Genomic DNA, 24478 nt, shown 5'->3' with positions numbered 1-24478 from the left:
GAACAATGGATTTTGCAGGTAGCACGTGCTGAGGCACCAACAAAGGCTGGTTCTCTGATGGGACCACAAAATGGTAGAAAATGCTTTAAAATGGTTGCCGTATCCGCTAAACGCTCTCACTCCCCAAACCCGTGCCCTGCGCAAGGAGTGGGGGGAACCACCCCCGATGAGGTCCGGAGGCTCCGTGATCAAAGTTGGGGAGAAAGCGGCTGGACGCGAACTGTTTCAGACCCCGGGCACATCCGGGAAAGCGCGACCTTCGACCTCGGCGGGAGGAAACTTCCCCTCACGCCCAGAGGGTTCCATCGCTCTCCCGAGGCTACGCTTGGTCCCGCTCTGCTCCCGTAGTTCCTCTCGCCCGCACTTCTCGTCCTGGAAAGCGCGCGAGACTTCCGGGTCCCCTCCCCTTCCCATCAGCCCGCGGTGCTCCCCGCCTTTGCCTCTTTGAGTTGGTTCCAGATCAGGCACCGTGGGTTGTAGTTTGTGAGCCGAGGCGCCGTTCTGCGGGTGACGCAGGCGCAGCTCGGGCGGCGCGCGCCGACCGCCCATCCTCTGCTGTCCCACTTTCTTCGCGTCTACTCGGCCCCGTCGCTGAGAGCCCCGCGTCTCCCTCTCACACTCGCAGTCCCCGTCGCGCGCCCGAGGCAAGGGGCGGGCCCAGGTCACCGGGAGAATCTGCTGGCCTGAGCGCGAGACGAACGGCCGTCAGCGCTCCCTGGTGGGGGAGGGGAGGGGCCTGGAGAGCCGGGCTGGGGCAGGCAGCTGGGACTGGGGCCTGCGGGTGGGCGGGGAGGTGGGCGTGGAGGCCCCTGGGGGCGAGTGGAGAGTCGGATCCCTACAGCTGCCGGGGCCGAGGGCTCAGGATGGCGGGGACAGCGGAAGGTTGGCCTTTGCGGAGGGAGGCGGGCGTGCTGCTCCAAGGGGGGGCGGGAATCCTTTGCTCCTGTCGTCATTGTTCAACACCCCGATTATCCCTGTCCGGGCTCCAGGCCCCTTCTTTCCGAGCCATGGGTGACAGCGATGACGAGTACGATCGAAGGCGCAGGGACAAGTTTAGACGAGAGCGCAGCGACTATGACCGTTCCCGGGAAAGAGATGAAAGACGTCGAGGAGATGATTGGAATGATCGGTAAGACAACTGCTTTTTTAAATTTCGTCCCCCGTCTTATTCTCTTGCATTCAAGTCTCGTTGCATTTCCCTTAAGGTTTTATTAGAGCGAACCATATGAAATCGCTCATACTTGACCGTTTCATGTGGTTCAGCCTATTTGCTCTTGGCCAAGGAGCCAGCTGTGGCTTGGTTTTTGAAATGTCCAGCAGATCAAAGCAATAGAGGTAAGAGTCTGAGTATGAAAAATCAGTGTTTGTGTGTGTGTTTTATTGTTTGTAATTTATACCCCAAAAATGTTGATTCAAAAAAAGTAATATTACAGAATTGACTTGACTGGAGAGGTTGTCACACAAGTTCCCTAGCAGGATATGTGCCTGAAAACTGAAAGAGTTCTTTGAATAGTGATGGTTGGGTTAATTGATTAGGTTTGACTCAGCTAGTGATTAGCTTTTTGGGATGTGCTTGAGTTAATTATAGTTGAGGTGTTTCTGTTAAGAAACAGCTGATAGGGGCTTCCCTGGTGGCGCAGTGGTTGGGAATCCGCCTGCCAATGCAGGGGACATGGGTTCAAGCCCCGGTCCAGGAAGATCCCACATGCCGAGGAGCAACTAAGCCCATGCACCACAACTACTGAGCCTGCGCTCTAGAGGCCGTGAGCCACAACTACTGAAGCCCGAGCACCTAGAGCCCGTGCTCTGCAACAAGAGAAGCCACCGTAATGAGAAGCCTGTGCAGTGCAACTGAAGAAATCCTACGCGTAGCCACAAAGACCCAAAAATTAAATAAATAAATTTATTAAAAAAAAAAGAAACAGCTGATATTTAAAGGAACTGTGGGAGACTTATCTAAGGGACATCACAAATATCTAATCGGTGAGCTGATGGCGCAGGCTTGCTTTGGAAACAGGATATCAGGAAAAAAGAGTTTGAGGTGGCTTATTGCAATAGCATTTATTCATTCAGTGTTATTTTGAAAAGTGAGTTCAGTAAATCGTTCAGTCAGTATATCTCTTCACTGTGGAAACTTTATGTGGCACTTTGTTTAGTATCTTCTAAGAATGTCAGATGACAACCAAAGGTGTTCTTAATTCTGAAGCTGGCTGAGGTATAGTTATTGCCCTTAAGGAGTTTACAGTCTGGGGCTTGGAGTGTGGGGCAAAATGGCCTTGGGGGTATTTTGCAAATGAGTATATATGAGAGGTCATTATGAAGATGGGAAATGTTGAGGGAATACATCTGAGGGAGGGAACAAGTGGTGGAGGTGTTGTAGGGGAGAGCGACAGGAAAGGGACACCTAGCGAGGCTTGGAAAGATGAGTGGGGATTCCTCAGACACAGGTGGAGTGTGCACCTTGGAGTTGGGGGCATAATGTTGTGCACAGAAAAAAGCATATGTTCTAGTTTTTTTAGAGTAGTGGTTCTCAAAATCCCTAAGAGGTCTTTGAGCTTACAACTTTTTTTTAAAAAATTTATTTTATTTATTTTTGGCTGCATTGGGTCTTTGTTGCTGCGCGTGGGCTTTCTCTACTTTTTAATTTTTATTATTTTTTAAAAATTCTTTTTCATTATGGTGTATCACAGAATACTGAATATAGTTCCCTGTGCTATACAGTAGGACCTTGTTGTTTATCCATTCTATAGATAATAGTTTGCATCTGCTAAGTCAAACTCCCACCCCATTCCTCCCCACCCCCCGGCAACCACAAGTCTCTGCTCTATGAGTCTGTTTCTGTTTCATAACGGTTCATTTGTGCCATAGTTTAGTTTGTTGCTGCGCGCGGGCTTTCTCTAGTTGCGGCGAGCGGGGGCTATTCTTGGTTGTGGTGCACAGGCTTCTCATTGCGGTGCCTTCTCTGGTTGCGGAACACGGGCTCTAGGCGTGCGGGCTTCAGTAGTCGTGGCTCACGGGCTCAGTAGTTATGGCTTGCGGGCTCTAGAGCACAGGCTCAGTAGTTGTGGCGCAGGGGCTTAGTTGCTCCGCAGCATGTGGGATCTTCCCGGACCAGGGCTTGAACCCGTGTCCCCTGCATTGGCAGGCGGATTCTTAACCACTGTGCCACCAGGGAAGCCCCTAAGCTTACAACTATTTTTTATTTTCTTTTTAATTTTTATTATTTTTTAAAAATTCTTTTTCATTATGGTGTATCACAGAATACTGAATATAGTTCCCTGTGCTATACAGTAGGACCTTGTTGTTTATCCATTCTATAGATAATAGTTTGCATCTGCTAAGTCAAACTCCCACCCCATTCCTCCCCACCCCCCGGCAACCACAAGTCTCTGCTCTATGAGTCTGTTTCTGTTTCATAACGGTTCATTTGTGCCATAGTTTAGATTCCATGTATAAGTGATATCATATGGTATTTGTCTTTCTCTTTCTGACTTAACTTGACTTAGTATGATAATCTCTGGGTCCATCCATGTTGTTACAAATGGTATTATCTCATTCTTTTTTATGGCTAAGTAGTATCCCATTGTGTATATTTACCACATCTTGTTTATTCATTCGTCGGTGGACATTTAAGTGGTTTCCATGTCTTGGCTACTGTGAATAGTGCTTCTATGAACATAGGGGTGCGTGTATCTTTTTGAACTATAGTTTTGTCCAGATACACGCCCAGGAGTGGGATTGCTGCATCATATGGCAACTATTTTTAGTTTTTTGAGGACTCTCCATACCGTTTTCCATAGTGGCTGCGCCAACTTACCTTCCCACCAACAGCGTAGGAGGGTCGCCTTTTCTCCACATCCTCTCCAGCATTTGTTATTAGCTTACACCTATTTTTATAGTAATATTAAGATAGATAGTATTGTTGTTTTCACTGTATTGACATGTGGTACTATAGCAGTGATGAGTAACACTGCTGGTGCCTTAGCACAAATCAAGGCAGTGGCACCAAACAGTTAAAAAAGTTTCACTTCATGTCATTGATGAAGCAATAAGAATTTTAAACTTTATTAAATTGGATTCTTGACTATATGGTTTTTTTAAAAAAAATAATTAATATATTTTTGGCTGCAGTGGATCTTCGCTGCTGCGTGTGGGCTTTCTCTAGTTGCGGAGAGCGGGGGCTACTCTTTGTTGCAGTGCGCGTGTTTCTAATTGTGGTGGCTTCTCTTGTTGTGGAGCACAGGCTCGAGGCACGCAGGCTTCAGTAGTTGGGGCACGTGGGCTCAGTAGTTGTGGCTCGAGGGCTCTAGAACGCAGGCTCAGTAGTTGTGGCGCACGGGCTTAGTTGCTCCGCAGCATGTGGGATCTTCCCGGACCAGGGCTCGAACCCCTGTCCCTGCATTGGCAGGCGGATTCTTAACCACTGCACCACCAGGGAAGCCCGGAACCAAGGTTTTTAATAGTATTTTGTACTGGCATTGAAGCAAGGGCATGGCATGATTGGATTTGTGTTTGAGAAAGATCACTTTGACCTTGGAGTGGAGGAAGGGGAGAGACCAGAGGTAGGGAAGACAAACCAAGGCTGCACGTAAAGGAGAAAAGGCCAGGACCAGGGCGCACGGACTAGGGCAGGGTCTGTGGAGATGGCACGGAAAAGGACAGCTCTCATAGGATTTGAGGCAGAGGATTAACAAGCCAGTAACGAATTAGTGGCGAGGGTGACACTTGATGATTGGATACCTGGCGATAACGTTGGTGCAAGTGAGGGTGGGAGACAGGACGGGGGAAGCAAGTTTGGGCCCACAGTGATAGAAATAATAGGCTCGATTCTGACATGTTGATTCTGAGGTGACAGTGGCCGTCTAGGAGGGGTTGTTGATGTTGGTCTGAAGCTCAGGAAAAAGTCCAGGCTGGAGGAGTTGGCAGGCCATCAGTTTGTGGGTAATGGCTGAAGTGATGGAAGTAGACAAGAGTTATTTTCCTCTGAGAGGGAAGTTTTATAATTTCAGGCTTTTAGTCTCGTGTCTCAAATACGATGGGAAGGGCCTGTCCAAGAGTGTGATCTTGGGATATCGAACTGTGTCTTATTTACTGCTACTTGTTCTTATCTGCAGAGAGTGGGACCGTGCCCGGGAGCGCCGCAGTCGGGGTGAATATCGTGACTATGACAGGAATCGGCGAGAGCGCTTCTCTCCTCCCCGACACGAGCTCAGCCCACCGCAAAAGCGCATGAGGCGAGACTGGTGAGATGGCCACGGTTTCTCTGTCTTCTCTCCTCAGCCTCAGTTCCACCTGGGCCTCAGCTGTCTTCCCTCACTTCGGCTGAGAACTTTCTTGGTCATTTCCTTTTCTCAAAGTTCCCATAAACCCATCTTTTTTGGTTCCTCTAAACCCTTGGGTGAGAGACCACATCGCAGGTGCGCCCCTCCCTCTGTCCCATCTGCCTTTGCGCTCAGGAGACTTGATGGCCTTCTCTGTCTGACTTTTGTGTCCCCCACCCTCAGGGATGAGCACAGCTCTGACCCATACCACAGTGGCTATGAGATGCCCTATGCTGGGGGGGGTGGGGGCCCAGCTTATGGCCCCCCTCAGCCCTGGGGCCATCCAGACGTCCACATCATGCAGCATCATGTTCTGCCCATCCAGGCCAGGTAAAGACCTGCGGTTCTGGGGTTCTCGGGAGAAGGGAGACGGTAGGCCTGGGGGATGGATTGGGGCCGCTGAAGACCACGGCTGGAGCCAGGAGAAGTGGGTCAGGCACACTGGCGTGCCCGTGGGGGGCGGCCGCAGCTGGCTACCTCGGCCCGCCATCCCCCACCCTCTTCCCCCACAACCAAGACTTCCCGACCGGGCCCCCCCTCAGGCTGGGCAGCATAGCAGAGATCGACTTGGGCGTGCCGCCACCTGTGATGAAGACCTTCAAGGAGTTTCTCCTGTCCTTGGATGACTCTGTGGATGAGACAGAGGCAGTTAAGCGCTATAACGACTACAAGCTGGATTTCCGGAGGCAGCAGATGCAGGATTTCTTCCTGGCCCATAAAGATGAGGAGTGGTGAGTGCCCCTCCTCTCCTGCTGTCTTTTCCCTGGCATGTTTCCCCTGGCCCCGCCAGTGGAGCCTGCAGCCCTGTCCTCTTCCCATTTTCCCCAATCCAGAACTTCCTGGGGGTGGGGGGTGGGAAGCGTCACAGCACTGGCTGATGGGTTCTCCTCCTCACTTCCACGTCCGCCACGGCCCCCACCCCATCTCCCTTCCCCACTGTCCTCGGCGAGTGAGACGCCTCCGGGCAGCTGGCCAGAGCCACCTGTTCCCTTGGGGCAGCACACAGGCTGCTTCCCACTCGCTGATACTGGGTCATTGTCATCCCTGGTCGCCGGGACCCTGTGTGGCTATGGCATCCTCCCAAAAGCAACGAGTGAATCCAGACAAGAAAAGCAAAGATCTCAGTGTCGTTTGACAGAAAAAGAATTTTAATTTTTTTCCTTTTGTGGATGTTTTAATTTTAATCAACCATCTTTTCCCCCCTTCCTGCTCCTCCTCCTCCTCATCCTCTTTCTGCTCCTCCTCCTTGAAAAGAGCCAGAACTGGGAACTACACCCGCTCATCGACGGAGCTCGGAGCAAACCCACCTCCACCCCCACCATACCCAGCCCATACATGAGCCCCTGGGCTGACGGCGCTGCCCCGGCCAGGCAGACAGGCAGGGCACCGCTGTGCACAATGCAGCGGTTTAGCTGAATGTGATCGCTCAGGCAGCTAGTCAGTCAGGGCCGCCGCCGCGGACTCCCGCGGGGTGGGGCATCCGGGCCGGGCGCCCCAGCCAGGAGCCAGCCGGTGGCCCACCAGCCAGCATGGGCCCTGGGCGCGGCTAGTTAAATCTTGAGCTCTGTTTGACCAAGCGGCCAAGGTAAAGATCCTGGAGGTGACGCCTGCGGCTTTCCTTTCCTCTTACGCTCAACTTGTGGTTCTGTTCTGTCACTGTCTCCTCTTTCTTCTTAACCTGTGTCTTTGTCTCACTCGCTCACGAACCTTTCATTCTTTCCCCGTCCTTGTTCTTGCTCTTGCCTGACGCTTCTTTCTACCGTTTGTTTGTTTTTTCTCCCCCTAGTCTGTTTGGTCTTCAGTTTTCCTTTTTGTTTTTGATTTCTGGGACTTTCTCTCACTTTCCCCTTTCTTTTCTGCATATCCTAATTTCTTCTGTCCCTCCCCCCCCACTCCTGCCCCCCTGCCCAGGGTCCTAATTTAAGTGTTTCCTTTTTCATGACCTACCCTAAACACCCACCCTGTCCTCTCTCGATCCCTGTGGGCAGTACCTGAGGTTATAAGGGCACTTCAGTTTCTCCCTTTGGTCTTTCCCTGTCCCTTCACCATCTGCTTATCTTCCCGAGGGGGGAGAAAGGTATCCTGCCTCTTTTGGCTTTTCCTTTCTGGTGATTTCAGGTTTCCCTGTCTTCCACCAAGGGATGGAGGGAGCTGGTGGGAGCAGTCCTTTTAATGACGCTAGTTTGGGGTTGGCAAGGAGAGGGAGGTTCTTTGGGGCCTACGATTTCCTTAGCGTTCCTCTGGGAAGCTTTGGTAAACTAGACTTTTTAAAATTTGTGTTTCCCAGGTGCTCAGGGCAGTCGGTCTGCCTCCACCCCTGGCTCCCCTGTAGCCATGCTCTTTCCAAATCCAGAGCTCTTAGTTCCTGGCTCTTCCCTAGATCTTCTCAGAGCATAACCTCTGGTTCCTTTTGGGGGGATTGGGTGGTTCTAGTGCACCCCTCTCCCCTCATCTCTGCTTTTATGAACTTTTGTGGGTGTGAGAGGATGGGGGCTTTCCCCTGATTTTCCTGGGCCCCTCCCCATGTCCTGGCTCTGGCCTCCAGTGACTGTTTGGCCTCTTCCCTCCCCACTTCCTTCCCAGGTTTCGGTCTAAGTACCACCCAGACGAGGTGGGGAAGCGTCGGCAGGAGGCCCGGGGGGCCCTGCAAAACCGACTAAGGGTATTCCTGTCCCTCATGGAGAGCGGCTGGTTTGATAGTCTTCTGCTGGACATAGACAAAGCTGATGCCATTGTCAAGATGCTGGATGCAGGTGGGTGGATTGGGAGGGGTGGGATTGTCTGGTGACCAAGGTCTTGGTTGAAAATGGAAATAGATGGACAGAAAGCCAGAGGCTGAAGGCCAGGGCCCTTGGATGGTGACCTCTGCTCCCTTTGTTGGTAGCTGTGATTAAGATGGAAGGAGGTACAGAGAATGATCTACGCATCCTGGAGCAGGAGGAGGAGGAGGAACAGGCAGGAAAGCCTGGGGAGGCCAGCAAGAAAGAGGAAGGCCGGGTTGGACCAGGCCTGGGGGATGGAGAACGCAAGGCCAATGAGAAGGATGACAAGAAAGAAGATGGCAAACAGGTCTGAGTGCTGGGGCTTCTGGGTGCTGCCTGTGCGGCCTGGGGAGGAGAATGGAGCTGCTTCGGGGGTTGTGTCTCGGGTGGGGGACAGGCGAACTTGTGGGCTCAGCTGTGGAGGGTGGGCGGGGCCCTCTGACAAAGGCTGAAGGGGAGACCGACATCCCTGGTGATTTGTCTCTACCTGTAGGCTGAAAACGACAGTTCTAGTGATGACAAAACTAAGAAATCCGAGGGTGATGGGGACAAGGAAGAGAAGAAAGAAGACTCTGAGAAAGAAGCCAAAAAGGTAGGCTCTCCCTTGCACAGGGTCAGTGTCGGGGCTGGGTCCCGGTACCTGACTCACCTCCCCTTGCTGTGGCTCTTACAGAGCAGCAAGAAGCGGAATAGGAAGCACAGTGGTGACGACAGCTTTGACGAAGGCAGTGTGTCGGAGTCGGAGTCGGAGTCGGAGAGTGGCCAGGCCGAGGAGGAGAAGGAGGAGGCTGGTAGGTTTTATTTTCTTTGCTTCTAGTCCAGTCTCTTCATCCTGAACGGTGTGGCAGGGGGAGGTGAGAGGTTGGTGAAATTGATGGGAGGGTGGCCTTTTGAAAGGGAGGGACTGGCGCGGGGAGGTTTGACAGCTTCTCTATCCTCCCTTCCTCGATTGACAATAAATTTTCACCAACTCCCACCGCTTCCTGCATAGAGGAGGCACTCAAGGAGAAGGAGAAGCCCAAGGAAGAAGAGAGGGAGAAGCCCAAGGATGCTCCCGGGCTGGAGTGTAAACCCCGACCGCTGCATAAGACCTGCTCTCTCTTCATGCGCAACATTGCGCCCAACATCTCCCGCGCTGAGATCATTTCTGTGAGTGGGAAGAATGGCGCTGGGGGCAGGGATGACGCCCAGGCTCCATTCCTTCGGGTGGCGGCGACAGCGAGAAGATAACCTGGCACTGCGTCTCTGACCTACATCTCTGTTCCTCTGATGGGGAGGCCCCCTTCCCATGGGCCCACGCCCTTCCAAGAGGCTGGCCCTGGTTGCGTGGTTGGCTTTCAAGTGCTGTTATCCTTGAGCCCTTAATTGCTTCTTCCTAGTCCAAGGAAAGATGAAAAGGCAGTTCCCCCGGGTTCTGAGGACATGGGGATTGGAGGAAGAAGTGAAGCCTTGAATCACAAAGTGGGGCTTCTGTTTCTCTGCTTTTCCAGCTTTGTAAAAGATATCCCGGCTTTATGCGTGTGGCATTATCGGAGCCCCAGCCCGAGAGGAGGTAAGGAGTGGAGGGCGGTGTGACCCTGGAGACCTTGGGGAAAAGGTGCGGCGGAAGATTGGTGGCCAGCATCACCTCCATCCCAGGGTTATGCTGACATTTTCTTGTTTAGGTTTTTCCGTCGTGGCTGGGTGACCTTTGACCGCAGCGTTAACATTAAAGAGATCTGTTGGAACCTGCAGAATATCCGAGTGAGTCCTGGGCGTGGGACTGTTGAGGAGGAGCGGGGGCGGGGCTCCCCGTGCTCCGCCCAGTCTCCGATTCCTGTGTTCAGTGATGGCTTCATTCGTCTGCTCCTTATTTCATCCATTTAGTCTGCTCACGGGAATCGGATGCAGTTGTCTCCGGGTTCGGCCCTGAGACCGTTCCCGTGAACAAGACACCCCTGGTCCCTGCCCTTAGGGAGCTCAGCCTGATCGCTAGCGCGCTCGGTCGGGCCAGTCTTTGAGTGGCTCTTGGGCAGGTGTTGGCGAGCCTTCTGTTCTCTGCAGCTCCGGGAGTGTGAGCTGAGCCCTGGCGTGAACAGAGACCTGACCCGGCGCGTCCGCAACATCAACGGCATCACCCAGCACAAGCAGATAGTGCGCAATGACATCAAGCTGGCGGCCAAGCTGATCCATACGCTGGACGACAGGACCCAGCTCTGGGCCTCTGAGCCTGGGACGCCGCCTCTGCCGACGGTTAGTGACTCCTCGTGGAACGTGTTAAAAAGCCGCCGCCTCCCCCTCATCTGCTGTGGGCACCTCTGGCCTTACCTGATCTGTAGCACTGACCCACTCGTACCCACCCCCGTCTTTGCCCCTCTCCTCCTGGGCAGCGTCTCCAGCTTCCAACAAAACAGACTGGTATTAGTGATTATTTATCGGCTAGGGCAGAACACATACAGAAATTAAGACAGATGATGAGGCAGATGTAACAGCCCGGCTGAGCCCTGAGCTCCCTTGTGCCCCACACTGCCTTTTCCAATGAGAAGGTTCCTAGGCTACCCTGAGGAGTTTTGTCCGCTCCACCTCTCTCACCCTACCAGAGTCTGCCCTCGCAGAACCCCATCTTGAAGAATATCACTGACTACCTGATTGAGGAAGTGAGTGCTGAGGAGGAGGAGCTGCTGGGGAGCAGTGGGGGGGCCCCTCCTGAGGAGCCTCCTAAGGAAGGGAACCCAGCAGAGATCAACGTGGAGCGGGACGAGAAGCTGATCAAGGTGCCAGTGGGTGCAGGGTGCGTGGGGCGTGGGAGAGCCTGGCTCGGGGCGGTAAAGGGGCAGGTGTATGGGGAACTCTCAGCTTCTCGTTTCTCTTAGGTTTTGGACAAACTCCTCCTTTATTTGCGCATCGTGCATTCCCTGGATTATTATAACACGTGCGAGTACCCCAACGAGGACGAGATGCCCAACCGCTGTGGCATCATCCATGTTCGCGGGCCCATGCCGCCCAACCGCATCAGTCATGGAGAAGGTGAGCTCCCGGCTTTCCCACTTCCGGTTTCCCTCTCTCCCAGCTGCCTCTGGCCTTAGCTCTGCTCTGGTAGCAATGCTCTGCCACCCTCTCCTCTGATCCCCGCCTCTGGGCTCCCTTCTCCAACCTGCTCTCCGTCTGTTCCAAAACCACAGTGCTAGAATGGCAGAAGACGTTTGAGGAGAAGCTGACTCCGCTGCTGAGTGTGCGGGAATCGCTTTCAGAGGAAGAGGCCCAGAAGATGGGTCGCAAAGACCCTGAGCAGGAAGTGGAGAAGTTTGTGACCTCCAACACCCAGGAACTGGGCAAGGATAAGTGGCTGTGCCCTCTCAGTGGCAAGAAATTCAAGGTCTGGGATGTTGGGCGTCTGTGTCTTAGGACGGTGGGAGGAGAGGGTTCAGCCAGGAAGCCTCCTCAGAGCCTGGGGAGGAGCTGCTCATTGGGACGAGACGGAGGGGAGGTGGAGTGTCCTTGCAGGTTGGGTCTGGGGAGCTAGGGAACCGTCATTGCTGACTCAGCTCTCACCGCCTCCTCTGCTCACCCAGGGCCCTGAGTTTGTACGCAAACATATCTTCAACAAGCATGCAGAGAAAATTGAGGAAGTGAAGAAGGAGGTAGCATTTTTTAACAACTTTCTCACTGATGCCAAGCGACCAGCTCTGCCTGAGATCAAGCCAGCTCAGCCACCTGGCCCTGCCCAGAGTAAGATACGATCCATGAGGGTCTGCCCCATTCCCTCTCCCTGGACTGTTCAAAGACTCCTGGTTTTATTTATTTATTTATTTTTGGCTGCGTTGGGTCTTCGTTGCTGCGCGCGGGCTTTCTCTAGTTGCGGTGAGCTGGGGCTACTCTTTGTTGCGGTGCGCGGGCTTCTCATTCATTGCGGTGGCTTCTTTTGTTGTGGAGCACGGGCTCTAGGCACACGGGCTTCAGTAGTTGTGGCACGTGGGCTCAGTAGTTCTGGCTTGCGAGCTCTGTAGAGCGCAGGCTCAGTAGTTGTGGCGCACGGGCTTAGTTGCTCCGCGGCATGTGGGAGCTTACGGGACCAGGGCTCGAACCCGTGTCCCCTGCATTGGCAGGCGGATTCTTAACCACCGCACCACCACGGAAGCCCCTCCTGGTTCTCTTTAACCTGTCGCATCCTAAGAAGTTTCTACCCCACTCTCGGGCCGTATTACTAAAAAGCCAGCTGTCCATCTCCCACCCACCCCCCCTCCCGCAGTAATTCATGTCCCTGTCCGTATTGTACTCCCCCCAGGTCTGACCCCGGGACTCCCCTACCCACACCAGACTCCCCAGGGCCTGATGCCCTATGGTCAGCCCCGGCCCCCCATCTTGGGCTATGGAGGTAAGTGTAAGAGGGAGTTGAAAGGACCTGGACTGGGGCTGGGAGAAAGAAAACTTAGCTAGGATGTAGTTGAGGTCACAGTTTTTCACCTCAGCACTGATCTTTTTCATAGCTGGTGCTGTTCGCCCTGCAGTCCCCACAGGAGGGCCTCCATACCCCCATGCTCCCTATGGTGCTGGCCGAGGGAACTATGATGCCTTCCGAGGCCAGGGAGGTTATCCTGGGAAACCCCGAAACAGGTGAGACTGGGCTAAGATGTCTCCGTTTTCTTGGCCCTCTTCAAACTCCCTTTCAGGGACCCTCAAATCTCACCCCATTTTACCTCTTTCTTATCTCACAGGATGGTCCGTGGAGACCCACGGGCCATTGTGGAATACCGTGACCTGGATGCTCCAGATGATGTGGATTTCTTTTGAGTCAGATCCGTTTCCTCACTCCGGGTATCATCTATACTTGTGACTGCCTTGTCCCATCCAGCTCTGAGAAGTTTTTGTACGTTCAGCCCTACTGCCAATAAAAGCACTTGCGTGGTGGCTCCTGGATTAATGTATATATGTAACATGCTTCCCCAGATTCTCCCCAAAAATTAGCTGGGGCCATGGTTGGCTGGGCCTTGCCACTTTATTGACACCAAAGATCCCAGGCTCTGCTGGGACTTCCTTGGGGGTCTGACATCAGGCAGCCTCTGCCTTTGAGATGCGTTAGATCAATGGGTATGGCGCTAGAGAAGGCTCAGTTCTGGGTCCTTAGCCTCAGTCCCGGGTGGGCAGCTGCTTTTCGGAGTTACAGCTGGTCAAGCACAGGTTGTAGAAGGAGTTGGGGTCAAAGGCTGTGCTCACCTCTCGCCAGCCCACCCACCCAGCAGCCTGTAGTTCACTAGGGTTCTTCGGGGCACCCCAGCAGTGAGGGTCCAATACCAGGACGTAGGCTTCCGTGCCTGGCCCCAGGCACACGCCCAGCAAGGCCTTTGACCGGGCATCCGCATCCCCTCCAACCATTACAGGTCCCCCGCCCCCTGCGAAGTGGGAATAAAGCCTCTCCAGTTCCCCCTGAAGCCCTGCTCCACGGGGCACGTGACGTAGGCGCCCTTGGGGACCCCCGAAGTGGTCAAGGCAGAGGCTGGCCTCTACACAGCCGATCCAGCTCCGAGAGCCCCAGAACCCGGGGGGCTTGTCGCCCATGTCCTCCAGGGCCGCCTGCACTGCAGCCAGTTCGGGTACGCCCGCCGGCCGGCCCTCTGGCCACGAGCACAGCGTTTGCAGAGTGCGGTAGCCGCAGCCCCAGCCCCGGTCGTCCACGCCGTCGCAGCCGTAATGATAGTAAATGTAATGGCCCGAGAGGAGGGCCAGGCGAGCGCGGCCGCCGCCGCGGCCGGGCGGGTCCAGGCCCAGGTGGACGTCCTTCAGCGGCTCCAGGGCGGTGGGCGGGAGCGGCGGTCGCCGGGCCGGGCAGATCGGTCCTCCAGGCGGCGCGGAGCGAACTCCAGGGAGAACTCTGGGCTCTAGCGCTTCCTCTCGGCCCCGAGTCTTGGGCTAACTGCGGGCAGGACCGCCGTGCAGGCCCTGAGGTCGCTCTCGCCTGACCCCAGGTTTAAGCGCGTGGCGCGCCCCGCGGCAACCAGCACCAAGCCGCGGGGCGGGGCTCCCACAATGCACCGCCGCGTCCGCGCCGCCGTCCTCACTGCGCAGGCTGGAGCTCCACCTCGCGGGGCTGACGGAATGTACTCGCCGCAGCGGCTGACTGTGCTCGCCGCCGCGGCGGGGGCGTGGCGCCGGCGCCCATCACCCCACCTCTCAGATCCGCTCTTTCCGCTGGCTTTAGCACCCATCCCTCCATTCACTCAATCCCAGTGGTTGAGGCATTCTGCCCGGACCCTGGCTCCCCAGGCGCGCACACTCCTGTGGCCGTAACAGTTTATTGGCAGCCCAGAGGGGCGAAGGCACCGCGGGGGAGGGGGCTCGGCCCGAGGCATGCAGAGGGCGGGGAGCCCCAGGGGAACGTCGGAGGTGGGTGGGCAGGGTCTAGGGATCCTCGGTTATATCCCAACCCTTAAATAAATAGTATATACAGCTGAGGGGCCGGGCGGAGCGGGCAGGGCAGCGGGACGAGGGGGTCCCTCCTGGGTCACAGGTCTGAGCAGCGATCCTGCTTGCTGTAATGGTCAAACTGGTTCTTCCAGTGCACCATGTAGGAGCTCCAGCGGTGGAACTCAGCCTTCCACTGGCGCTCAGCCTCGTCCAGCGTGTCTGCGGCCAGGGTGCCCGGCAAGTGGGTGGGGGGGAGGACATGGGGAAGGACGGGAACGGACATGGAGGGGGGCGTGGGTTCAGGGAGGACACACGGAGAATGTAGGAGACCACGTGGGGTGGTGGAAAGAGGATCAGGAGAACAGACGACAGACGGAAGACCAGGGGAAGGACGAGGGTAGAGGCGGGGCCAGAGAAGGATGGCGGGAAGGAGGAGGGAGGGGGAGAAAATGACCGGAAGACGGGGGCACAGAAGGGATCAGAGGAGGAGGGTCCGTGGGTTGGTGGGGAAAAGAGAAGAGACAGAAATGGTTGGCGGTTATAGCCCCACTGGGGTTGCTATCTAGCCCTAGGGCCTCCCTCCCACCCCAACACCAAGCTCAGGCTCCAACTAATAATTGTATAAAAAAGGAAAATTGGCTTTTTGATTTCCATTTAAACAATAAAGGCGTGTGGATCCCTGAGATGGGTCGTAGGTGTCCTCCCACCCCCCTGTTCCCAGCCCTGTCCAGTTTGAGTGTCTCGGTTTGAGGAGGGAGGGGGCGCTGGGTCGGAGATCCCTGAGTGGAGCCCTTCCCCACAGTCCGACCACTCATTAGAGGAGGGGCCCCCTGAGGCCGGAGGGGGAAGAGGCCGTGGTCACAGCCGCAGGAGCCGGGAGAGGAGGAGGAAGAGGAGGAGGAGGAGGGACAGGGGGAGGCCGGGCCTGGGCCTCGGGGCAGCCTCCCCGTGGGCGGGGCCTGAGCAGGTGCAGGGGGCCTCCGAGGCTGGGGGGAGAAGAGAGGGGTTACACCCGGCCGGCTCCCAGTTCCCTCTCTCTCTCCGCGCCCCTCTTCTCCCCCGCCTCCTCCCAGCCCCTGCCCGCTGGCCCCTGCGTACCGGTGGCGCTGAGCAATTTGGGTAGGAAGCGGTTCCAGAAGGCGCAGGCCTGGGCGCGCAGCCCCCGCCGCACCTCTAGCGGCCGCAGGTTCAGGCTCACGTACTGCTGCGCTCCCGCCGTGTATGGTGGCCACTGCGGGGCTTTGGGGTCCCGGGGGTCATTGGGGTCCCTGCGGAAAGAAAGGGAAAGCTCAGCCCCTGGGGGCTGGGGAATGGAGATGGAGAGTAGGAGGAGGCAGGCTGCTGCTTCCTGACCCATGCCGTTCCCTCTTAGGCGCCAGGGAGAGCCCCGTCTCCTCCCTCCCTGCTTCGCCTTCATCCTTTCTCTTTTCCAATATGCTCCGTCCTCTGGAGTCTTCCCTTCCTCCTGCCCTCCCTCTTTCTGTTGTTCCTCTTTATTTTCCCCTCAATTTTTCTGCTCCATCATTGTTTCTCCCATTTAAAAAATTGCTGTGATTTATTGAGCCCTTACTATATACTCAGGCCCAGTCCTATCTCTACAAACATCATGTTTACTTCTGCGGACACCCATGTGATGGGATATTTATGGTCCCCTTCTTCAGACAGGTAAACTGTGTGCGTGTGTGTGCATTCGTGTGTGTCACAGCTAAAAAAAATCATCACTGGTCCAATTGATCCAGTTCTACAGTCCACACTCCTGACTGCTCTGGTAACTCCTTTGTCTGTCTCTCCTTGTCTGTCTCTTCTCTTTGCCTCCCTCAGCTCTGTCCTTGTCTCATCAGGATCTACCAGCTTGCCTTCCTCCCTCCTTCCCTTCTCTCGGGGTCTCCTTTGTCATTCTCTCTCTCTCCCTTTGTCTCCTTTCCTTTGTGAACTCGAACTCGCGCCGCCCCCCCCCCCCCCGCCCTTTCTGCTTGTCTCCCTCCCTCTCTGTCTGTTTCCCCCCCTGCTTGCCTCCCTGGCTCCTGGAGGCCCTCCTCCCCTCAGCCCCTCTGACCCTGTGCGGGCGAAGTTGGCCCAGTATCTCATCAGTCGTTGGGCAAATGTTCTCTCCTCGACAGTGTAGTTTAGCGAGGGTTCCAGGGGGAGCCCGAAGATAAACTCGATCTCGTAGCCGTGGGGCACCCCCATCCAGAGGGGCCAGGAGAGCGTGGATGCACGGTGTTCAAAGATGTAGGCATAGACGCGAGCGCCTTGGGCGGCCAGTCGCCCAGCCAGCTGGGCTACGGGGCACACGACGTTGTGGTCGCCCACCACATCACTCATGGCCTCCCTCAGGCGCGCCGGGTCCTCAGGGTGCAGCCAGTCTGTGTAATGCAGGACCACAGCCTCGGCAGCCAGGTCACTTGCCTGGGGGACCCCGACCCGCACCCCGGCCAGGAACTGGGCCCGGCTGATGAGAGACTCGTTGTCTTTGCTGAAGCCTGGGGCCCCGTAAACCAGAAAATAGGAGCCCTCATCCTTCACCACACCCACCAGCACCTGAGGGGACAGGATGGAGGGATGGTGGGGAGGGGAAGCACAGACAGACAGGCAGACAGAAACAGATGGACAAAGAGCCAGAGAGACGAACAGTTATAGACCCAGAACCAGGGAGGAAGAGTTCGAGATTGGGGAAGGGAAAGAGAGAAAGAGAAAATATACCCACATTTCCTTTCCTCTCTGTCCCACTGACCACCCTGGGATTGAGCCCTCAGGGAAGAGGAGTGGGCCATGGGGCCCAGAAGCCTGGGCCTTTGGGAGTGGGTTTTGAGGAGCCCTCATGCCTGGGTCCCCACGGGGAGGGGCAGGTGAAGAACAGGTCTAGAGGAAGCAGCTCCACCCCCTCCAGCCACTAGTCACCTGCAGGCCATGGAAGTCTCCAGCATTGATGAGGGCTTCGGGCGTGTCACTGAGGAAGTCTCCATCCACCACAGGCACGAAGGAGAAGCGGAAGACGCTTTCCTGAGGCAGCACATGCCACTCGTGGTCCACCAGATCCTGAGACGGCCGCGTCCGCAGGCAGGCCACCAGGTCTGTGTCATTGCCACCAGCCCCACCAGGCGGACAGCCCACGAGGCGGGCCAGCAGCGTGGCCCTGCGGCGGGCCTCTCCCACACCCACTGTGGCCCAGGGCCCATTGGGTGCCCCGCTCTGCAGCACGGCCCTGTGGAACAGGCCCCGGCTGGGTGGGGACAGCAGGTGCATGCCCACGGAGGCGGCACCTGCGCTTTCCCCAAACAGAGTCACTGACGTCGGATCCCCCCCGAAGGCTGCTATGTTCTCCTGCACCCACTGCAGTGCCAGCCTCTGATCCAGTAGACCCACATTGCCTGGGGCCTCCCGGCTCCCCGGCAGGGCCAAGAAGCCGAAGGCTCCCACCCGGTAGTTCATGGACACCAGCACAGTCCCCTCGGCCTGGGCCAGGAAGCGACCATCATACACGTCCAGGGAGGAGGCCCCGCTGTAGAAGCCACCCCCGTAGATCCAGACGAGGACAGGGGTGGGGGACGCGGGCCGGGGGTACGTTGTCCACACATTGAGGTAGAGGCAGTCCTCACTCAGCTCACGGTTGGGGTTCCACATCTCGGTGCCCTCAAAGCCGGGGTACAAGGTGTCCACATATTGGTAGCAGACTCTTTGGAAGGCTGTGGCATTCAGCACCCCTGGCCAGGGCCGCTTGGGCTCTGGTGGCAGAAAGCGACGGGGGCCCACAGGTGGCTCTGCGAAGGGGATGCCCAGAAAAGCAGAGACAGGGCCCCCAGGGGCCATTAGGCGGAGGCCCCGTAGCCGGCCCCCACGCACCGTCACCAGCAGCTCTGGGTCCTCTGGGCCCTCAGCCTCTGCCCCTCCTCCCAGGAGGAAGAGGAGGAGAAGGAGCGGGGAAGCCAGGGAGGGCGTGTACTGGGGACACCACGGGGGCCTCATGGCTGCCAGGGCAGGCAGGCGTCTGCTGGGAGAAAGAAAGGCAGAGGGTGAAGGCTCAAGGCTGCCAGGAGGGAGGAGCTGATTAGGTAACACACTTGCCCAGGGGTTATCACTGAGCTGCAGAGGAGGTGGGGCAGGTTGGCAGAAAGGAGAGAAATGGAGGGAGGGAGGGAGACAGGCAGAGACACGGACAGAGACAGGGAGAAGCAAAAGGGGACAGAGATCAGGCACACACACATACACCCAGACGGACAAATGCAGAGAACAGAGACAGACCTGCCAAGCAATACCCTCCCCTGCCCCGCAGAAGACCCACCGCCCTCACTTCCTTCCCCCAGCTGGGTGGACTGCCTTGGGCCCAGCTCGAGCAGTGCGGGGCACCAGCACCAGAGGCCGCAGGCCACGCACAGGCCACCAGACAGGGGCGGGGCCCTCACTGACGGGAGGAGCCGATGGGGGAGCTTGAGGTGGCGTGAAGGCTCAGCCTCTCATGCAGTTGGCCAGGGCCGGACCCTGGGGGAGTGTGGGTTGGGCATTCAGGGTGTGGGAGTCGCAGTTCCCGGGGTACCCCAAATCCTGCCTACTCCACACCCTGCCCCACCCAGCCCCGCCTCATCCACTGTCTGACACAGCGCGTTGGTACCCGCGGATGCCCGTCAACTGCGCATCCCCCTCGCCTAGCCTCAGCCAACAGGCTCGCTGGCCCTGGCCCCACAGGACTCGAGTCCCCCATCCATCCGATGCTGCGGTGCACGCTGCCGCCAGCGGGGGGCAGTAGAGACCGAGGAAAGGACGGCGCTCCCCGCCCCGAGTCCAGGAGCCGGGAACTTGGGGCGGGGGTCTGGGGGCTCGCGGGCATTGCCGAGGGGTCTGAAGGGCGAGCCGGGACGCCTGCGTTCTCGGAGCTCCGGAGATCCCCGGCTGCAGGGGCAGGGGCGCTATTTTGGGGCAGCAGCTGCTGCGGTTCCGGCATCTCCAGCCAAGGGATCAAAATTCCCCGGGTCGGAACTCCCCCCTCTCCCGCCGGTCACCCCTCACCCAGCCCTCGCCGCCCTGAGCTGGGGTGGTGGTGATGGAGATTAACTAGGAAACCCGAGTGGGGCTAATTATAACTCGGGGCTTCCGCTAAGCCTCCCCTTCCCCTAAAATAGAGACGGAGTCCCCGCGGGAGGGGGACGCCTGGGCCTGGGAGGGGGCTTCGGCTGGGAGGTGCGCAGGGGCGCTGGGGTCGCGGGTTCCCGGAGGGCCCAGCCGGGCTCCAGGAACCTGCGCAGCTCGGATTCCGCCCCCAAGCAGGGGGCATCTTCCAGTGGTCCCAGACTTGGGGGCGAGCAGGGGCAGCGGCGCTCGGCGGTCCCCAGAGGGATTCGAGAGCAGAGGCGGCAGCTGGCCCTGCGGGATGCTGTCTCCCGCGCGGCAATCGTTTAAGTATGCGGCGGTGAGGGAAGAGTTAAGGGTGAGTGTGGGGCGTCGGGGGGCGTCGCTGGGCAGGCCCCGGGGCGCGGTGGGCGTCCTGTTTGGGAGCCTGGGTCCCTCGGGGAGCGCACCGTTTCCGGGACGCGGAATGGGCCGCGGGCCGGAGGAGGGTCCCGGGCGGGGCGGGAGACTCACCTGAGGCGGCCGGGCCGGGCCGCGCCGGGAGCTGGAGGCGGCCGATGTTCCCCAGCGCAGGCTGAGCCGACTCTGACAGCCGCCGCCTCCGGCCCCCCGCACACACCCCCTCCGGGCCGCTCGGCGCCCCCGCCCGCCGGCAGCTGGCCCTGCGGGATGCTGTCTCCCGCGCGGCAATCGTTTAAGTATGCGGCGGTGAGGGAAGAGTTAAGGGTGAGTGTGGGGCGTCGGGGGGCGTCGCTGGGCAGGCCCCGGGGCGCGGTGGGCGTCCTGTTTGGGAGCCTGGGTCCCTCGGGGAGCGCACCGTTTCCGGGACGCGGAATGGGCCGCGGGCCGGAGGAGGGTCCCGGGCGGGGCGGGAGACTCACCTGAGGCGGCCGGGCCGGGCCGCGCCGGGAGCTGGAGGCGGCCGATGTTCCCCAGCGCAGGCTGAGCCGACTCTGACAGCCGCCGCCTCCGGCCCCCCGCACACACCCCCTCCGGGCCGCTCGGCGCCCCCGCCCGCCCCCGCCCACTGTCTCCGCCCCCGCCCCTCCCCGCCTCCCCGGGCTGCCACCTCCTCTCCCTCTCCCTCTCTCGGAGCCCAGACACAGAGACCCCGGGGCCCAGACGCACTCCAGTGACAGACGCCGACAGACGGACAGACACGCTGTGACAGACACGACAGAAAGACCCTCAGCGGCGGAACAGACACCCACAGGGACAGACAAACGGACAGAAGCCCGCGGAGACAGACACATGCAGACGGACAGTCTCATGCAGTGACAGCCAGAGACAAACGCAGTGACCGACATTCACAGACGGACGGACACACTTGGACCCACTGACAAGTCGGGGCTGGGGGCCGAATAAATGAGCATCCCTGGCCACGACAGAGCAGGGGTGGCATGGGAGGACCGGCACGTGAAAATGCGGCTGAGGACCCCCTCAGGGGCCCGGGTGGCACCGGTGGAGAAAAGGTGACACCTGTGAGAATGAGGATGTCAACATGAGATCACGAGGGGACACGAAGGGGACCCCCGAAGAGGGAGCAGACCCCCGGGGGGAGGGAGAGGTGGCTCCGGGACACCCGACAAGGAAGGCCAACGTGGTGGCACGCGCGAGGCTGCGGGGTGAGGCCGCCGCCGCAGTGGAAACTTCCGGAACCCCCGCGGGTGGGTTTGCGCTGGTTCCCTGACGGGTGACCTCGGACTTCTCGTCACCAGGATCCGGTCGGGGCATGACATCACCAGGCCAGGCTCTCATTGGCCGCCGCGGCCGGCAGGTGGGAGCGGCCTGGTCTGGGCTCGCGCAGCCTGGTCGGAGGGGCCTGGGCCGCACGGACCCCCCCAGGTCCCGCCCTGAGGGGGTCACCCATTAGGACGGTGCGGCCACGGCGGCGTCCCGCATGACATCACCAGGCCAGGCTCTCATTGGCCGCCGCGGCCGGCAGGTGGGAGCGGCCTGGTCTGGGCTCGCGCAGCCTGGTCGGAGGGGCCTGGGCCGCACGGACCCCCCAGGTCCCGCCCTGAGGGGGTCACCCATTAGGACGGTGCGGCCACGGCGGCGTCCCCGCGCGCGAAGCGAGGTGGAAAAAAATGGGTCTTGGAGTGCCCGCGCTAGCTCGCCGCGCGTAAGCCCCTTAACTCTCCCGGAGTAGCTGGCTCCGGAGCTCGCTGGCCGCTCACTGCGTGGGAGACCGCCCGGCGCGGGCGAGCGTCGGGGTGTACGTGCGTGCGAGCGCGCGGCGGTGCGGGGCGATGCGTGGGGCGGGCGCGTGCGCGCACGCTCACTCGGCCGCCGAGCGCCCCGCAGCGTCCGACGAGGCCGTCCGCCGCCGCTAGGGGCCGGGTGGCACCGGGTCTCGGGGTCTCGCGAGGACCGCGGGATCCGCGGGAATCCAGAGACGTGCCAGGCCGTGGGCCGCTTGGTCTCGGCTCTCTAAGATGGGCGATCCCCGCAGCCTACCCGCCCGTCCCGCGGGAACCGGCCCGCGCTGGGTCCACTCTGCGCTTTCGGGAGGCGGCCGCCAGGTGGCGCCGAAGGCAGCCGCTCCAGCCTTGGGAACTGGGATGGCCCATAAAGGCCTTGGGGGTGATGGGGGCTTGCCTCCTTGTCACTCTCCTGAACGGGCTGTGCCACGCGGTCACCTCACCTGACTTCTGTAGTCATGAAGTCCTAGGCCCGGACCACAGAGATAGCGAGGTCAGGGACAGCTTATAGCCTGGGGTTGTCATGAACTACTGATAGCTTAGAAGGTGAAAAGACAGGGCATGTTCTAGAAGTTGGCCCAGCAGAGACCTCCTCGGAGAGGTGAGTGCTGGCTCCTGCCCGCTTGGAAATGGCATCAGTGGGGCAGTACCTGTGGGGGAATCCATGGCAGGTAAGGGCAAGGCAGGTTGTGGAGCTTTCTTTTTTTTAAATTTAGTTTTTTTATGCAGCAGATTCTTATTAGTTATCTGTTTTATACATGTTGGTATATACATGTCAATCCCAATCTCTCAATTCATCCCCCACCCCCGCTTTCCTCCCTTGGTGTCTGTACGTTTGTTCTCTACATCTGTGTCTCTGTTTATGCCTTGCAAACTGGTTCATCTGTACCTTTTTTCTAGATTTGTGGAGTCTTCTGAAGCCAGTCAGAACTTTATTTTGGCGGGGGGGTGGGGCTGGGGGGTGGAATATGGAAGGTCAGCCAGTAGGAGAGGGAAGGGGAAGTTACACCCGAAGATGCTTCAGATTCTGGGGCAGAAAGGGGATGCAGCCAGTTATGTCAATACCCTTCTCCCCCTTCCCCAGGCGTGGGGAGGGCAGGGGCAGGGCTGCACTAGGGAGATGAGAGGAAGGGCAGGCAGGCCCGGTAGGGGGTTAGGTTGGGATCTGAGAAGGGTGTTCTGATCTTGGAGCCCCTACTGTGCTTCCCCAGGCCCTGGGTCGGGGATGGGGGGCGGTCAGCTGAATGTCCAGCCAGAAGAATCTGCAAGTCTGCATGGAGTCCTAGGGCATGCAGGCCCTGTGCCTGCTCGGGAGGTGCTGCAGAAGGAGGCCAGGGCTCTGCAGCTGCACACAGCTCTGGGAGATGTGCCGAGGAGACACGGTGTGTCCTCAGCCGGCAGTTTGTCCCAGGATTGTGAGCATGGAGGAGATCATGCAGATTGTGTCCCCATCTCAGAGAGTTTTAAAATTAGCAGCTGACCACCGGAGAGAGCCAAGATAAAGGGTGCAGGTGTTGGGAGATCCACAGGGCATTGGAGCAAGCCCTGGACTGGGTTCTCATTCAGTGTTTTGCTGACTGGCAGGGAGACCTCTGGAGGGGCCGCACTCCTTGTCTGGGCCTCTGTTTCCTGACATATAAAAAGGTGGATTGGACTTGAGTATATGTCAGAATCATGGGGCTACCTAGAGGGGCTGGTCCATCTGGTATTGAGTGGAGTTCTTAAGTCTGTGTTTTTAACAGGTCGTCAGGGCAGTCCCATGAGGGTGGTCTGAGGACTACATGAGGAGAAATGCTGGGCGAGTTGCCCTCACAGTCAGGCCAAACTGACCTCCTCAGGATCAACAGGCTGTGTGGGTCAGCAGGAGGTGCTGTGGGCAGTCAGCGGATACAAGAACTAACAGGGACACCTCTGGCCACCAAGGGAGATGGACAAGGACTTGAGCTGGTTCTTTAAAATGGATAGAACTTCCGGGAACAATTCCTCTTTTTACCTTGAGCCTCTCTCCAACCTTTGTCAACACAGGGACCTCACCTGTCTAGCCATGACACCTGTCCCTACATAGTCCAACCTGTTAACCTCCCCAATGTCCTCTGTGACCCCACCCTACACAGCTGCCACTACAGAGATGTCCTTGATCCACTTCTTCCTTCACCATGTCTGTTTATCCAGGAATCAATCTGACTTCTGTCACCAGTGCTGCCAATTCTATTGATACTTTCCTTGCATCTCTGTCTCCCACCTTTGCTAACACAGGAAACCCCTACTTCCGTTACAGTCCTTGCCCACCTCTGCCAACCAAAAGGATTCTCATCTCCTCTGTTTATTGGTTAGGATTCAGTTCAGCTATGTGAGACAGAAAACCGCACAGTAATGGCTTGAATGAAATGTAATGGAGATGTATTTCTTTCTTAGATAAAAGGGACCCAGAAGTAGGCCATGCAGGGTTGGCAGGGTGCCCTTGATATTGGGGACCTGGTCCCTTTACAGAGAATATTGTTACTTAACTGCCTTCAGTATGTAGCTTCCACTGCATGGTGTAACATGGTTGCTGGAGCCTCAGCCATCACATCTACATTCCCAGCCAGCAGGAAGGAGGAAGGACTGAAGAAGGGCATCGCTCCTCCCTTTAAGGACATTTCTTGGGAATCACAGACGCAGCACTTCAATTTCTATCCCACTGGTCAGAACTTAATCCTAAGGTCATAACTGGCTATACAGGAAGTTCAGAGATGTAGTTTTTGTT

General features: G+C 57.8%; 3 protein-coding genes across 5 annotated transcripts; 1 reads left to right on the top strand and 2 right to left on the bottom strand.

Annotated features, from left to right (window-relative positions):
* The first annotated feature begins 431 nt into the window (after positions 1-431).
* SRRT (serrate, RNA effector molecule) lies at positions 432-12979 on the top strand. Of its 2 annotated transcripts, XM_007110607.4 has the most exons (20): positions 435-644; positions 990-1129; positions 5115-5243; positions 5505-5651; positions 5864-6052; positions 7905-8074; positions 8206-8390; positions 8577-8675; positions 8757-8874; positions 9075-9232; positions 9574-9635; positions 9748-9826; positions 10127-10315; positions 10663-10836; positions 10936-11089; positions 11245-11438; positions 11635-11791; positions 12348-12437; positions 12550-12676; positions 12778-12979. In XM_007110607.4, the coding sequence occupies exons 2-20, from the start codon at positions 1008-1010 to the stop codon at positions 12851-12853; spliced, it is 2619 nt and encodes an 872-aa protein (XP_007110669.1). In that variant the 5' UTR covers positions 435-644; positions 990-1007; the 3' UTR covers positions 12854-12979. The 2 variants fall into 2 exon arrangements, with proteins under 2 accessions (XP_054938902.1, XP_007110669.1); XM_055082927.1 differs by lacking the exons at positions 12348-12437; positions 12550-12676 and having other exon boundaries at positions 432-644; positions 12834-12979.
* A 63-nt stretch (positions 12980-13042) lies between these two features.
* UFSP1 (UFM1 specific peptidase 1) lies at positions 13043-14287 on the bottom strand. The gene has a single exon (XM_007110632.4). It carries the CDS (start codon positions 13616-13618, stop codon positions 13190-13192), a length of 429 nt encoding a protein of 142 aa, XP_007110694.1. The 5' UTR covers positions 13619-14287; the 3' UTR covers positions 13043-13189.
* A 59-nt stretch (positions 14288-14346) lies between these two features.
* On the bottom strand, positions 14347-18446 carry ACHE (acetylcholinesterase (Yt blood group)). 2 transcript variants are annotated; one of them, XM_028485313.1, is made up of 4 exons: positions 17366-18446; positions 16521-17005; positions 15563-15732; positions 14347-14683 (listed from the first exon to the last, which is right to left on the bottom strand). In XM_028485313.1, the coding sequence occupies exons 1-4, from the start codon at positions 18428-18430 to the stop codon at positions 14562-14564; spliced, it is 1842 nt and encodes a 613-aa protein (XP_028341114.1). In that variant the 5' UTR covers positions 18431-18446; the 3' UTR covers positions 14347-14561. The 2 variants fall into 2 exon arrangements, with proteins under 2 accessions (XP_028341114.1, XP_007110663.1); XM_007110601.4 differs by lacking the exon at positions 14347-14683 and adding an exon at positions 14745-15450.
* Between the last annotated feature and the right edge of the window lie 6032 nt (positions 18447-24478).

Source organism: Physeter macrocephalus, unplaced genomic scaffold (assembly GCF_002837175.3).
Source record: "Physeter macrocephalus isolate SW-GA unplaced genomic scaffold, ASM283717v5 random_266, whole genome shotgun sequence".
NCBI lineage: Eukaryota > Metazoa > Chordata > Mammalia > Artiodactyla > Physeteridae > Physeter > Physeter macrocephalus.
This window is presented reverse-complemented; position numbering and strand designations above follow the sequence as displayed.

What these genes read in the sequence shown, in the direction of transcription:
- SRRT (XM_007110607.4), top strand. Translation starts at nt 1,008, where the DNA reads ATGGGTGACAGCGATGACGAGTACGATCGAAGGCGCAGGGACAAGTTT. An exon ending in TGTCAAGATGCTGGATGCAG is followed by an intron (nt 8,075 to 8,205) that starts GTGGGTGGATTG and finishes CTTTGTTGGTAG; the next exon opens with CTGTGATTAAGATGGAAGGA. An exon ending in CCCGCGCTGAGATCATTTCT is followed by an intron (nt 9,233 to 9,573) that starts GTGAGTGGGAAG and finishes CTGCTTTTCCAG; the next exon opens with CTTTGTAAAAGATATCCCGG.
- UFSP1 (XM_007110632.4), bottom strand. Translation starts at nt 13,618, where the DNA reads ATGGGCGACAAGCCCCCCGGGTTCTGGGGCTCTCGGAGCTGGATCGGC.
- ACHE (XM_007110601.4), bottom strand. Translation starts at nt 18,430, where the DNA reads ATGAGGCCCCCGTGGTGTCCCCAGTACACGCCCTCCCTGGCTTCCCCG. An exon ending in GAGACTTCCATGGCCTGCAG is followed by an intron (nt 17,006 to 17,365) that starts GTGACTAGTGGC and finishes CTGTCCCCTCAG; the next exon opens with GTGCTGGTGGGTGTGGTGAA. An exon ending in CAAATTGCTCAGCGCCACCG is followed by an intron (nt 15,451 to 15,562) that starts GTACGCAGGGGC and finishes TTCTCCCCCCAG; the next exon opens with CCTCGGAGGCCCCCTGCACC.